Source organism: Sceloporus undulatus, chromosome 2 (assembly GCF_019175285.1).
Source record: "Sceloporus undulatus isolate JIND9_A2432 ecotype Alabama chromosome 2, SceUnd_v1.1, whole genome shotgun sequence".
NCBI classification, from domain to species: domain Eukaryota; kingdom Metazoa; phylum Chordata; class Lepidosauria; order Squamata; family Phrynosomatidae; genus Sceloporus; species Sceloporus undulatus.
The window spans coordinates 134,155,161-134,170,654 of NC_056523.1; the positions used below are offsets into that span (position 1 = coordinate 134,155,161).

At 42.4% G+C, this 15,494-nt stretch overlaps 1 protein-coding gene across 2 annotated transcripts in view; it reads left to right on the forward strand.

Annotated features, from left to right (window-relative positions):
* The window catches only part of SEPTIN9 (septin 9), a 337,055-nt gene that overhangs the window by 78,290 nt on the left and 243,271 nt on the right, over positions 1–15,494 (forward strand). The window contains exon 1 of one of the 2 annotated variants that reach the window (XM_042448797.1): positions 6,566–6,842. The exons of the other annotated variant lie outside the window; for it this stretch is intronic. Coding sequence (XP_042304731.1) covers positions 6,821–6,842 — 22 coding nt within the window. The 5' untranslated portion in view covers positions 6,566–6,820. Of the gene's footprint in view, positions 1–6,565; positions 6,843–15,494 lie in introns of those variants that run through there. 2 annotated transcript variants of the gene reach the window in all.

Below are 15,494 nucleotides of genomic sequence, written 5' to 3' on the forward strand. Positions count from 1 at the left end.
TGTAACTGTTAGCTGCACCCTACTCTATCGTCATTTCTACAGGAACATAAGCTCTACACTTAATACACCTATTTTATAGCAAATTCCAGGTAGATATGATGATTACTATCTAAAATGCTTAACAGAGGATAGGATCACTTTAAAAGTGGTTAGGTTTTGTGCAGCTTCTATAAAATTAAGGAGACAAGTGGTGAATGATCTTAGTGAATAATGTTCTTGCTTATTTATTTAATTGCTACTTTATTTGTATGTACAAGTAAATTCTTTTAAAATTATTTTATTCTTTTAACCCGAGAGAACACCTATCTAGGAATATCTAGATCCTTCAGTGGAACTCTATGGTTCCAGAGGCTGACCATAGAATCATGCTGAAGGACATGCAAAAGCCAAGGGAAGTGTTTTCTCTACGCATCTCTAGGTTCTCCAGTGTGACTTGATGGTCAACATCCAGCAGAGTAACACTGGAGGAGCTAGACATTCCTAGATAGAATATTAATCAAATCCATGTGGTTTGTATAGTAGTTTGAACATTGGGCTATAATTCTGAGGACCAGAGTTTGAATCCTGCTCAGCCATGGAAACCCACTGGATGACCTTGAGCAAGTCACACTCTCTCAAATTTAGAGGAAGGCAATGGCATACCTCCTCTGAACAAATCTTGCCAAGAAAACCCCATGATAGGCTTGTTTTAGAGTAAGTCAGAAACAACTTGAAGGAACAGAACAACAGCTTAACAGATCCAAACTGGGATTCCCCAGCACTCTGTGGTTATCTCTGAAGCTGCTCAGAAAATCCAAAGCTATCTGAGCTTGCCTGTTTGCTTCATAATGGATGCTTTATTTGTCCCTCTGCTGCAAGCATTACCCTTGTTGACTTGCAAAATGCTTCTGTATGAAAGACAAGCTCTGTCCAAACTGAGACTTCTAGCCTTTAATTGGATTTTTAAACTTTTCTTCCTTCTCTTACCACACCCCATCTTGGAACAGGCTTGATTCATCTCAGTATTGTGTCTTAGCAACTGAGGATGATGGCCAGCCTGAAAGTTGGTAGAAGGAGCCTCAATCACATGTGTACAGATGATCAGTGCAAAGAAATGTGTTGTTCTTTTCCTATTTGCTGAGTTGGAAATGACTTGAAGGCACACAACAACAAACTAAAGTCTGAGAACCACTGATCTAGAACTTGCTAAATTTAACAAATCCCTCACACACACACACAATCTTATATTTAGTTGTTTACCTTCAAATATCTCCCATTTTTCAAACAGTGAGGAGAAAATTTTGAAACAGCCAACAGCTTTTTCATTATCTCCCTTCAGTTTAAAATGTCTTGAATGCAATTTATTTCAAGTTTACTTTTGCTGCATATTGGTCTCCACACCAGGCTACATAGGCTTCTCTTCTTTATTACATACCCTTTAAAGTTCAAGGGGGGAAATGCTACATTTCTTCCCATGTATAGAAAGGTGGAACCTCTTGCTTAAATGTCTAAACCTGCAAGATTTCTGTAAGTAGGCAGACAGAAACATCCTGTGGTACAATGTGAAAGACATAAAATATTAGGAGAGATGCAAGTCTTTCTATGTTATTGTATGAAGAGAGCCTATAAGTATTCAGGGTTGGTTTTTGTTGTTGTTGCTGTTATTGTTGTTATCCACCATCGAGTCGATCCCGATCCATGGTTGGAAGGAATAATTTATTCTGAAAGTGCCAAGTCTCATACCTCTCATATTGGGTTTACTTTCTCAGTCTGATCCCAAATGCCATAAATTTTCCGTTATGTAGAATATTAGCATATTATGGGGGGGGGGGGTGCACATAGTTCAGGGCTTGTGATGGAGGCTATAGAAAGTATTGTGAGCAGGCTTTCCAGCATCATGGGAAGATGATTCATCTATCCTAACAATCTGGAATGGAAATGAATCACCAAATAAATACCGACCGACAGTGTCATGCTCTGCACACACAGAAAAAGGACATATGCCATTTTTGGGATGCAGTCATACCAGTATCCAAAAAGCAAAATCATTCCACTTAGTCAGCAGAGGTCAGGCAGATTAGAGTAAGCAAGACTTCTCAATCTGGAGCTCATAGTTTGAGAAGGGGGTGGGTCTCACTGGCATTTAAGCTGGGCTACCAATCGAATCCAAGGTTAGGTGTTCCTATTGGAAACCGAATTAACTCTAGAACAGTTCTAGAGTAACCCACAATCGTTCCTACTTAAAATCGAATTGTATACCGGTTTATTATTTGATTCGTGTTATCGTCATTTAACGCGGGTTAAAAAAGTAGAAGGGTCGAACCTACATTTTTTCCTTGAATCGGGATAGGAATCAGAGCATTTAAATAGGATCGACAGCCTTTGAAATCGGGTTAGCTGGATGGGAGGAGCGGAGCGCAATGGGCTGGCCTAGGGGTGTCACCCTCTTTGGTCTCTTTCTGCATCGCCAGCGCCATTTTCTTCCATTCGCATAGACTCCCCCCCCCCCCGTGGGATTGCAACCTCACCTCTTGAGGAGAACCACTGAACACCATTTGTAATGGAGAAAGGCTGGATGCACAGCGATCTGGGGGGAAATAGAGCCTTTCCTTCTCTCTTTCCCAAACGGAATCTGGGGAGACATAGGAAACCCTGGATGTGTGTGTGTGTGTGTGTGTGTGTGTGTGTGTATTCCACTTTATCTCTGTCCCTGGAGACTTCTGCCCTCTCCTCTTTTGTATTGTGTCCTCCTTTCTATCCTGGACGTCTTTTGCTCTTGCTTTATTCGGCTTTCACTCTCTCCTCTCTCTTAGGTCTGCAGCCTCTTGCCTCTGGGATCGTTCTCTTTTCCCCTTTTCTGTCTTGTGTCTCTATCCCACTTAAACCCACTGCCATCTCATCCTTGATCCCATTTTCCAACCCTGGGCTTTGGATCCAGAGTCTCTACCCACTTAAACCCACTGCCTTCTCCTCCTTGATCCGATTTGGCACACACACACACACACACACACACACACACACACACACACACTATAGATAGATAGATAGATAGATAGATAGATAGATAGATAGATAGACAGACAGACAGACAGACAGACAGGCATGCACACATGATTATATATATATAAAATATATATATAAGCGAATCTGGGGAACCGAGGCTCTTTCCAGAGGAACTATGGGATGGCTCCCAAGACAGCCCAGGGAGCAATCTTCCCCAAAGATTCTCTCCCCATGGGGCAGCCAAAGTGAATTTGCGGAACCAAGGCTCTTTACAGAGGAACTATGGGATGGCTCCCAAGACAGCCCAAGGAGCAATCTTCCCCAAAGATTCTCTCCCCATGCGGCGGCCAAAGCGAATTTGTGGAACTGAGGCTCTTTACAGAGGAACTATGGGATGGTTGTGTTTGTGAGACATTTATCCTCCTCTGCCAGAGAGTGCTGGTGCCATAATAAACTACCATTTCCAAAATTCCCTAGCACTGAGTTATGGCAGTTAATATGGGGAGACACAGAAGAGGATGAATAAGCGCCTCCTGATTGGCTCTTTTAAAAAAAAACAACCGCAAAATTTATAACTAATTAAAAACGGCCAGGTAGTGGGAACGCAGGTACAGGCTACATCGGTGTATGTTACTCCGAATAAATGTGACGTCATGATGACGTGCTTTGATTGACAGCCGAAAAAGGCAAGTGCGAATGAAATAACGCTAAAACCGGGTTATATATACACCGATTCATTCTTGAATAGGAACGAAAGCGGATCATTTACAGCGATTCAGTTGGTACATGAGAACGAAGGAAAAAAAGTGATTTGGAATGCGGGATAACACCTGTGTTATTTTGAATCGGATTTAATGAAACCGGTGTATTTTAAATCGTTGTAAATCGTAAGTGAGACCCACCCCCTCCAAATGGAGGGGGTTGGAAGATTGCTGCGACAACCACTTTGGCATGCTTCTCTGGTGTACTTCACTGTGACGTAGGCATTAAGGGGTTAAAAGACCACTCCATTTACTCTTTCTTCAGAAAGGTCAGTGTGTGAGAGCCAGATGAGTAGTCATGAAATGGAACTCTCTGCTTCCTATCACAGTTCAGCCATGAACTCACTGGTGTCCCTGTGTAATCTGGTGATAACAACCTTACCCTACTTCATTTTTTTGTTTGCTGCAGGATTTACTGCACCTTATTGGTGAACTTCTGGCTTGCATAGTCATTCTGCAGCATATGGAATCCACCACTTTGTGGCTTTGTTTTTTGTTTTTTATGAGGCTGGCAGAACATGTACAGCATGAGCATACCAGCATCATCATGTCACACCTATTGTTTTGTAAATATTCTCCTCAATCTGGCACCCTCCTGATGGATCAGACTACAACTCCTATCATTCCCAGGCAGCATGGAGGCAAGTAGCTCTACATCCAGTGTGTTCGTATATATAACCCCACTGCATATAGAATTGGCAGCCTTTCCTCCAATATGTTCAATAATGTATTAGCAATTATTATCAAATAGTAGATTTTATTGGCTGAATGACATTAACTAATTTGCTACCAGCAGTGGCTATGGAAGTTGGGGAGAATGTTCTTTAGCAAGTGGGCTAGGTGACGTGAAGATCATTATTTTGTGGACTTGATAATATTTATTTTCACCCAACTTGTCTCTGGACTTGTGCCCAGGAGGACTACTGTTTAGCATTAGTTATCCCTACCACCACCACCCTTGGAATTTGCATTGAATATAGGAGCTGGCAGGAATTTGCTTACCAGTTCCTCATCAGATTTTGTTTCTTAAAAATATGCATGCACAGGCATTGCTGACTATCCATCACAGGAAACATTTAAATGTTTGGAGAGCTGCCTCTTGGTGGAATCCTGGCGTTCAAAGGGATTCAAACACCAGCTTGCCAAGGCTGTGCAACTGTGGCTGTCATTCTTGCCAAGCACAGCTTTCCAGCCATGTGTGATGGCCTGCCTGGGACATGCCTACCTCCTAGGCAAGCTCCCAAACTAAGAGTTTTGTGAAATTCCAAGTGGTCTCTATATTTGGGTGACTTTATGAGACATATGTGCAAGTTTGACACAGTCCAACCATGGAACCCCAAAGCATTTGTTCCTGTTTGCCCACCAGTCCTCCACCAATCCTCCCAGGGTGGCCTTATCTTTAGGCAGCATGAAGGGGCTGTCTTAGGCAGCAGCTTTAGAGGGTCACAAAAGAGCAGCAGATCATGAGCTGTTTATTTTGCTATTACAAAATTTTTACTGCCAAGGAGGGGGGGGGGGAATGCTAGTGAGCTTTTCTGCTTGTTGTGGCCAAATAACTTGGCTGTTTTTGGCTACTCAGCACCTTAGCTTGGGCAGGGGGCACATTTGCTGCCCCACCCCAGGCTGCAAAATATCTTAGGCCAGCCAAAGCATACCTCACCTTGGGTTTGGAGACCAGCATAATCCACACTAGCTGTATACCTAATTGTTTCCCACCAATTGCCTTGGCATGGATTTAATGATGGCAAAACTTGGAGGCTGGGTGGGCTGGCTTGTTGGGACGGAGTGTGCTGAATGAGCACACTCATTGCTGAAGGCCCTCTTTTGGAGATCCACCCTCATCACTGCAAAAAAAGAGTCCAGGCCTCTTCTCTCTAATGCCTTTGCAATGGAAGACTGTTCCTGTAACACTTGTGCCATGCCAGCAGCACCTTCTGCAACCTCGCACAGATGCTTGAAGCAACCACCTAATAAAACTAGCTATATAATAACCCCCATCCTTCTGGTGAGCTCACTCTGACAGCTCCATTTTGTTTCCAGTCTGGTTGCCCTTGCCAGCACAGACCTCATCACCTTGGGTTCTTGAAGAGTGCTACCAGTCCAGACTTCCTCCAGGTCGGAGTGACAGTCATGTTGGCACTGTAGGCTCCAGTGACACACATACAAACACAGAGATCCTCCAAAGGGAATGTGGCTGTTGGTCCCTTGCAGGCCAGCTGTGAAAGCTCATCTCTGTTGGCCTCTGTTTTGACACAGGAAGATCCAGCAGGCAGCTCCTTCATGCCAAGGCAACAATGGGGCTCCATGCCAAGCCTGCGTTAGGAAGCCTCTCCACTGGAGAGAGCAAACATGTGCCGTAATCCTTCCTAGTAGCAGACAGCCTATGACACACACACACTCTCTCTCTCATTCTGCTGCGGAGTGAAGTCAGCCTTCATGAGTGGAATACTTTATGTATAAACTGATATAATTTTTTAAAAGAGCTCACAGACCAGGCTGGTTGAAGAAATAAGCAGGATTTTGGACCAATATAAAATGCTTTAGCCAAAATAAAAGAGCAAGGGAGGAGGAAACTGCAGCAGCATTAAGCATGAAGAAATCAGGAGGGACTTTTTAGCAGCTGGATGAGTTTCTTGTGGTGTTCTAAGAAGCCAAGTAGCTGAGCTTAATGTTAAATGACAAGGCAAGAAAGTGGTGTTGCCCTGGAAATGCAAGTGCTATGCCTTTAAGACTGTCTTGTGGGTGAATTGAATTTCTCAGTCTCTCTGCACGTGGCAGAATATTCTCTCTTTTTGGAGTGGAGAAGAAATCACGTTGAATTTCTTTTTCTGGGTCATGCCTTTGGCACCTTCTTTACTCCTCTCTGTTTCAATGAGACAAAGCTACTTCAGTTTGGAGCACAAACATATGATCAGCACATGGAAATGTGGTAATCTGGATGGAGTCATGATTGCAATTGACTGAAGAAGTTAGACTAAAAGTATTTTTCAAGAAGAAGAAATAGAAGATAAAAAGACAGCAGGGAGAGTGGTTAAGCTCAATTTGGGACACGCGGATGCTAAATATATCTTGTAGTAATGGAGAGAGACCGGATTACAGGTGAGTGGTGGAGTCATTCGATCTAGTGTGTGTGAATGTATTGCTCTGTCTTTCTCCCTGCTTTCACCTACCACCTATCCTTGACGCTTTGGCATTATTGGAAAAAGATCAGTCAAGCCAAGCTCTTATTTCACATCAGCATACCCTAAGTTTCATTGCTTTAGCTCTACCTTTCTGCCTCTCACCCTAATATGATCTTCATATAGACTTGTAGTATTGCAACAGAGGTATCAGGAGTCAAAATAGTTTTCTGTATCTGGATTTCATTTGATTCTCTCTTCTCCCCTCCTCACATTTATTTTTCACTTTTTGAATCAGCAAGGGAAAGGAATGAATGTGCGCCCTGTTAACTATGAACTTGGATGCTGTGTGTATGTGCGTGGGGGGGGGTAATACTTTGAGGAAGGGGGGAAGGGGGAGAGGGCCTATCCCAGTTCTTGGCTGGAGAATGCCTTTATATATGGGAAATTGGCTGCTCCATTTGTTTGCATGTGTGTTGTGGTTTAGCACCACTTTTCATGCCAAAACTTGTGTGAAAGGCAGAAGCTTCCTTGCTCTCTCTTCTTCTCCTCTGGAACTGTTTATATTGCTGTGTGGAAAGCTTCTTTGAAAGGGGGTTTCTCATTGGTAGGCTAGGGAATCTTTCATGAATGTGTATTCCTTCTGTAGTTAGGATAATGACCCTGGAAAATGGAGGTTAATTTAGCAGTATAGCTGCAGAGATTGCCCATCCTTATTTTACTAGCGATGGACATCCTGACGCACTGTGCTACAAAAAATTATTTTAAAATGAGTGTGCCTGTGTATTTCTGCTAATAGGTGTGGACTGGAAATGCCTCTGTCCCTGTTCCTGTGTCTGGTCAGGGTGAGTGAGGTTGTTGCCTTAGGCATGAGGTTCTGGATGTGAGGAAAGGACAGCAAATGCTATTTGATTTGTTGCTCTTCTATTTTCACTGTGAGATATGGGGAAATGTGCTTGAGAATTGTCCTATCTCTTCTGCCAAAAATAATTTGACTCTAGGTTTGCATGCTCAGGCACCTCATTTCCTGCTTTGCTTCAGGCAGCAAATTGTCTTGGGCAGCCTTGTGCTGGCTTATTTAGGACAAGTATCATTACAGTATAAAAGGATTGCTGAAGTATAGGCAGAAACTCATGCCAGATTAACTGTTTTACTGTCAGAAATCTATACAAGAATGAAGCTTTCATCACATTAGGCAAGAAGACCTCATTACTGGATGGAACCCACTTTATTCATCATTATCCATCTGAGAACTGGGAGCAGGTTGATGAAAAGCAAACTTTTCTCTTGCAATACTTTCAAAGGTTGTTACCTGTTATAGAACTGTAACACTAGTCTGTAATGGGCTTGATAATGCTTTTCCAGTATAGGAAAGGGTAGCTGATGGATGCTGGTATGCTGTAGTGATTAACTGACTGGACTACAAAGGAGGCTATTTGCTGTCTAGTTCAGATCTTCTTTTGGGCCTGAATTCACCAAGTTGACATAAACAAGCCCACCATTTATTCTAGACTAAGGGCACATCCACAGTGATTTTAAAAATCCAGGATGGTGTTCCTGAATCTTCCAGTGTTATACTGAATTAAAATAAACTGGCCCAGGGATCTGGTATAAAAAGTCTCTGGTTGTATCAGCAGCTGACAGAAAATATTCTTGGATAAACAAAACATGTATTGATCTCCAAGTTAAATTTGGAAAGAAGAGAAACAAAATTTGTGACTTTCTAGTCATTTTAATCCATCTGGATACATGTTTAGACAGGTCCACTATGTGGACTTCTCCTTCTTTGTACCATTTCCTATATAGTGTTAGCATCAAGGCCTGGCATCACTGGGCACATGCTGAAAATGATACCAGAGCAAAGACCCTTCTACTGATTGCCTGAATCATTTACCTGAATCACCCAATGAATCAATACCATCTATGCTCAACAGTAGCTGAGAAGGTTCTACTTAGCATGGATTAAATTTGCCTCAGCATTAGTACTGGTGCCCCAAATGTTTCACCAGGACGTGGAACTTGTAGGCCAGAAATTACTAGATGGCCTTGGATTAGGCAACACTATTGATCTCTGGTCTCAGTGGGGAAAAGTTGGATGCTTGAGGTACTCCTTGGTTTCAAATGAACCAGAAAGAAACTGATAGCCTTTTAGTGCTTCTCTGTTTCAGACCTTTCTTAAAGTGTCTGAGGGGATGGTGGGGAATGCTCTGTCTCCTTCAGGCCACAAAAGTCTGCCTCTGTTCCTGAATGTTCTTAGCTGGCATAGAAGAAGCACTCATTGGGAAACTGTACAGCTCTCCTGGGCGTTGCTGGCTTTGACTATTGGGCATTCACATTGGAAGCAAAACCACATGTTGGAGAGAAAACCACCAAGGGAGGGTGGAGTGCAACAGTGGCAAAGGAAAACTGAACTCGGCTTTGGTCTAATCTGGGCCGTGTGTTCCAGCAACAGAGTTAGAGTTACACACCCACACAGAGATGGAGAGCGGGGGGACAGGAACAAGGCAGCAGTAGTAGCAACAGCAGCAACGCATTCACTGTGTGGAACGTGTCAGTGCTTCTCTCTTATGCAATGCTGCCCTGGAGGGCTTCTGCTCACAGCAGATTATCCTGGGCAGATGTTAGCTTCCTCCTGAGTCCTCTGTCCTTCTTGCAAATCCCTGGGGGAGAAGTGAGCATTCACGCATGGCTAACAGGGCTCCTAGTTAATAATTGCCTTGTGCATTTGCTGTGTTCTTTCCCATTAAGGGCCTTCACTGGACCAATTTGCAAAAAATGCACAATTGTGAAAAGAGCAAATAAGGTTATCAACTTGTAGATCCCTGTCCCTTTGAATAAGAAGGGGCAGAAAAGGAATGGTGGTGGTGGGGGAGTGATGATTATGATGATGTTGTATATGTATCAAGGGAAAGCAAAAGCCAAAATATTTGATTCTTATTGTGTTTTCCATCATGATTCACTGCCCAGATGGAATGAGTTTGTTCAGATGTGGATGCTTAATACAGACAGCATTCCTTTGTATTGAATCTATTGGTTGTACATGCGTTTCATTTCTAGTCTTGCTTTGATCAGTTCGCATGTGGCTTCAGCAGGCACATTCTAAACATGGTAGGTTCTGGGAATGAATCTCAGACTTCCACACATAACCTCTCTTGCAGAATGCATTCTGTGATGCAAGGTTTGCGCACACAGTTTGTCACTCAAGTGAAATACAATCATTCAGAGTATTAGTAGACCTCCTGGTTTTACTACCTGCCTGGGTGTCAGGACTGAGCCATGGGCAACAGTCTGGGGTGAATGAAAAACTGGGAACTATGGGCCACACAGCAGTCACTGCCAGAGAAACTCAGAATCATAGGCAAACCATGATGCAGAACTGAGGAATAGCCAGACTATAAAAACACACGAGAGCTCAAAAAAGACCATATTGCACAGGTTAGGCTCAACTAGAGCAGGAAGTCCTGTTAGGCTGCTGCCACAGTACAGAATTAATGCAGTTTGACACTACTGTAACTGTCATGGAGCCATTCTATGGAATTCTGGGATTTGTAGTTTGTTGTGGCACCAGAGTGCTCTGACAGAGAGGGTTAAATATTTTGCAAAACTATAACTTCCTGAATTCCATAGCATTGGGCCATGTCAGTTAAAGCGGTGTCAAACTGCATTAATTCTGCACTGCAGATACAGCCTTAGACTCCTTTCTGTCTAAGAGAATCCAAAGGCCAGCCTAAGTGGGCAGAGTCTACTGCTTTGATGATATGTTTCCACTTGCACTTCTATGGTTCACCACCCAGGGGAAATACAGATCCAGCAACTCCTGGCATTAAGAAAACATAAACAAGGATGATGTTGAGCTGTTGACTGGTCACAAGACATGTCCAGTGGGTTTTCTTTAGCATGGTGGTTCACAAGTTGTGTATATCTAGCCTAAACACATAAGCTTGCATCATACCCATCTAATTTAATTGCCCCTTTTCAAGCTGTGTATATGTGTGTACACCATGAGTGTATTTATGGAGGGTGGGCAAAATGAGAGCATTGCTTCCTCAAATAAAAATTCTCCCCCTCCTGAAATTTTTCTTTGGTCTCCAAATTTGTAGCATTGCAGTAACTTAAGAACTCGGTTGAGCATTTAGAATATGGTTTAGCCATCCAAAGAAACAGGACAGACAGTGTGATTGAGGGAATGTAAGCACAGCAAATATCAGGGCTTTGGGTGGGAACAATTTTCAAGGTCTCACTCTCTGTGGCACTATAAATTTAGGGACTGAAGGAAAATTTAATTTGGGGCCTAGAATTCTCATTTGTGGAAGCAATGCCCTTCTCTCCACCACCTCCACTAGCTACACCCATAGATAGTTATATACCAACATACCACAAGTCACATGCTGCAACCTACATGTGAAGGGAGCTTCAGTTACAACCCTAAGAATTATTTCATTTTTACATCCCCCATAGGATTCCATAGAATTGTAGGAGGAAAGGCAGCATATTGATTTGGAAAGCCCTCCAAATGAAATGTTACAATTTTTATATAACCTGGAGCAAACATTGATATTCATTCACACATATATTATTTCTCTTATTCTCTCTATAACTGCATATAATGAAAACAATTTGAATACCGCTTACCCATATTCCATGTCATAAACATGTTGGCCCAGCTTTGGCTCCACATCCTTTCATCTTTGCTGTCATTTCTTTCTTTCGGCCTCTATGTAAGGAGAGCAGACAACACTATTATTACAAGTTTCAATATGAAATTATGATGGTTGACACATGTTAAGCATCTGTTGAAGCCTTCATGGGAACTGGTAGCAATTTAACACAGTGGGGGGAGAGACCCCTGTAACAACAGTTTTGCATTCCCACAGAAGTAATTAGCCCATTAGGGAAGTTTTGAGAACAATGAAATAAGAGCAAAAGAAGAGAAGAAGGTCTTATAAATTAAGATTTTGGTTAGAACATAAATTCTTCTCAGTTAAAATGATATTCCCCTCTGCAGCCTCAACTGTTGTGTAGACTGGCTCATAGACAAGGACTTCATTCTGGTCAACAGTGGGAAGGAGAGGTAGCAGTAGTGACTGGTGTCTTCCCTATCTGTAGGGGATAGTGGGTTTTAGTCAGAACTTTAAAGGAGAAATTGAGGCTGCTAAATCCAAATGGATTCAGCACCATGGATAGCTCCATTACAGTTCAGTCAAAATCAGTAACAGAGCAGAGGATCTATCCACACCAGCTTAAAGAAACAGAACCCACCCATGCAGATGATGCACATGGCTGAAATGGGAGGAAACTAGACCCAAGCTGCACTCCAGGGCTCAACAATGGAGCAAAATAAGTCCTGCATTGCTCTAGTTCAAGCTGGAAAGCACAAACTATTGCTTCAGTGTGCAGACTGTGCATAGTATGGAGAAAGGCCAGGTGGCTGCCAGCACCATTGTTGGTCATAGTTTTTTATTGCCCATCTGTAAATTGATTGCACAAGCGTGCACACCCTGTGAAGCAAAATGACAACAGACATTTGAGATGTCCAGTGATAAAATGGATTTAATAAAAATATTAACAAACTGGCTGCTCTAGCAGGGAGCCATGAGGGGAAGGGGGAGAAAGGAAGTATGTAGAACAAAGGCCATGACTGTGGTATGTCATTGTGTCACTGGGCACACCGATGCACTGTATGGGCAGTCAATCAGTTATGCAACTGGTCATGTGGGACATCCAATGGGCTGGTGGCTGGGTAGGAGGTGACTGGCAGCTGCTAGTAGAGTGTCCATGTGTTTGTGTGTATGCATTTGTGGTGGAATGGAGAAAAATTAATGGTACAGCATGGCTTCTAGCCACAATTGTGCTGTTATGGCAAGTTCATCTGCACAGCAGGAGGGATATATGTGTGGGCTGTGCTTCAGTCGTCAGCCTGTTTTGGGAGCTGGCATCTGCTTTTGGCCATAGAGGCTGCTGATTGCCCCAAGAGGTGTTGTTGGAGGGACTTACCATGTGATGAGGCTGCCCTTTACAGTTATGGTGTTGAGTTCTACTGCATGGGAGAGTTGTAGAAAGGGTAATGTTTGTGATTTTTAACCCCAGTCACACTTTTATCCTTCAGGGCACTAGTTAAAGCATCTGATCCCTTAACCTATCGTGTGCTTGAAGTGTGTGTGTGTGTGTGTGTGTGTGTGTGTGTAGCGGGTGTTTTCCTTCTCAATATGGTATTGTGAACATTTTCTGCTGGGTTTTTACAGGAAAGAAAGGTGCATGTGGGAAAAGCAGGAGCTGCCAAAGATATTGGGTGCTGTATCTGTGCCTGACATGAAGCAGGAAATCCCATCCCCGGCCTCCATCCACTCAAGTTAAAAGTGCATTGTAAGCCAAATGCAGTCAAGCTACTTTGGCTTCTGTGGGGAGGCAATCCCATGAGAGCGTCTCTTCACCCACGGTGATAAAAATAACCACAAATTGAATAACGTGATTTGATGCCTTTTCATGATACCCCGAAAGTTTTTGAAGCATGGGATGGGGTGTTGTTGTATTGTTTTAAAGGTTTTTTTTTAATCTTTTTAATTGTATTTTATTATTTTAACATATAACTTGTTTTAATATTGTAGTAATTTAATTCTATTTTAATGAACTACTTTTTATGCCTTTAATTGTATTCAACGTTGTGAGCTGCCTTGAGTCCCAGTTTTGGGGAAAGGGTGGGATAATATAAATAAATAAATATAATAATAATAATAATAATAATAATAATAATAATACTCCAAATCAGCTACCTGAGGGGATTATCTCCTCTTAATCACAGTGAGGCCCTGAGAGACAGGTTTCTGCATGCTCATCTGCCATGCCACCAGCATGAACCTCAGAGCTGCTGACAAATACTTTGCTAAGTATAATATGCTATGTTATTTCATTGTGGGCATTTTGCATCATGGGAAGAAACCACCCCATGTTTTACTTTTAAATAGCAAGTTCATTTTTCTTTATTTTCATATTTATTCAGTTTTGACATAATGAATAGCAATGAACTGACTCATTATTTCATTTTCCTTCTGCCTTTATATCCAGTCAGAGATTACAGAAGCTATTTAAAGTTTTGCTGGAAGGTTTTGCAGTTAAATGATTAAATGTGCTGTGGTTCATAGCTTAAGAATTTTTTCCATGCAGCAAGAGCACTGTTTTGCAGACTGCTTGGGGTTGCTTTGAAAGTAAGAACTGATAATACTAGTTAGTGTGCTGATTAATTCAACATATCAAAATTTCACTATTAATTAAAAAAAATCACTGTTGATTAATTCAGCATATCACAATTTCACTACCAATGTCACATCAGTGGATCAGATGTTTATCTTGCTTATGATTCGCAAAATGAATCAACGTTTTTAATTAATGTGCCAAGTGTGAACAAATTGCTACTCAAGGGGAGCTGCTCTAAAAGCAGTGGGACAGAGAGAAACAGAGAAAGAATACATTGCTGAACAGATGGCTAGTGTTACCAGCTGTGACTGGTGTGGGGAAAGAAAATGACAAACTGCAATAAAGTCCCCACCCTGAGATTATAAAATCCATGAGAACTCAGAAACCTCTGGATTTGGGCCAGATGTCAGAGCTCAGAGGTCAAGGGTTAGTCACAAACCCAATGAGATTTATTTTTCACTGTTCAGGCCTCATGTGTTTAATCACATATTACATCACATGGAACTAAGTTTGGTTTTCCCACCCCAACCTGGATTGGTTAATTACTTTATTTTTCATCAGATGACAACTATCATACTACTCTGCAGTAATGTGATGAACTTGAACAAACTTTGCAAACCGTGCAGATTAAAAAAGAATTCTGCCTGTCGTGGGTGTTTAAACCCCTCTACCAAACAAAATGCAATCTTTTAATTTTGAAGTAAGTTACGTCTGAGTGCTTAGAATTTATGCCATGGTCTGGCAAGATGGCTATGCTAGCTCCCTGCCCTCTCATGCCTAATTGTCACTTCCTGAGACTAACCAAAACCCTAGGGACAATCATGAGCCTCATGGGTAATCCTGGTGGTCTCTCCTTACCAAGAGAGAATTTCTTGCTGGCTCTGGTGTTCCAGCCACTGTCTGCTCTGGCCGTGATTGGGCCCCAATCGGCTCAGGACCGTGGCAACTGAATGACACACTCCTGAAGCAGTTTTTTGCTGTTCCTTTTGCTGATGGCTTCAGGATGCAATAGATGGCCTTGAAGCAGCTTCTGGCCACTTTGGGGCATGGTGTACAGATGATGCATGCCCTCAAAGTGGCTGGAAGCTACTCCAAGGCTATCTAAAGTATCTCAAAGCTGCCAGCAAAAGGAGCAGCAAAATAATAATAATAATAATAATAATAATAATAATAATAATAATAATAATAATAATGCTCATGCCAATGGCCTGTTTGGGATTGTGGCAGTAGCCCACTTTGGGATTGGGCCATCCAGTTGCTGCAGTCCCGGGCTGATTGGGGATCTATTGTGGCAGGAGCAGTGAGAGGCTGCTCCTAGCTTCCCATCTGTTTCACTCCTTAATCCATCTGGGCAGAAAGAAGGTACTAAGGGAGGATTGCTTTGTAATGTCTTTTGCATTTTTCTCAACATTTCTAAGTAGGAATAACTGAATTAGCCAAG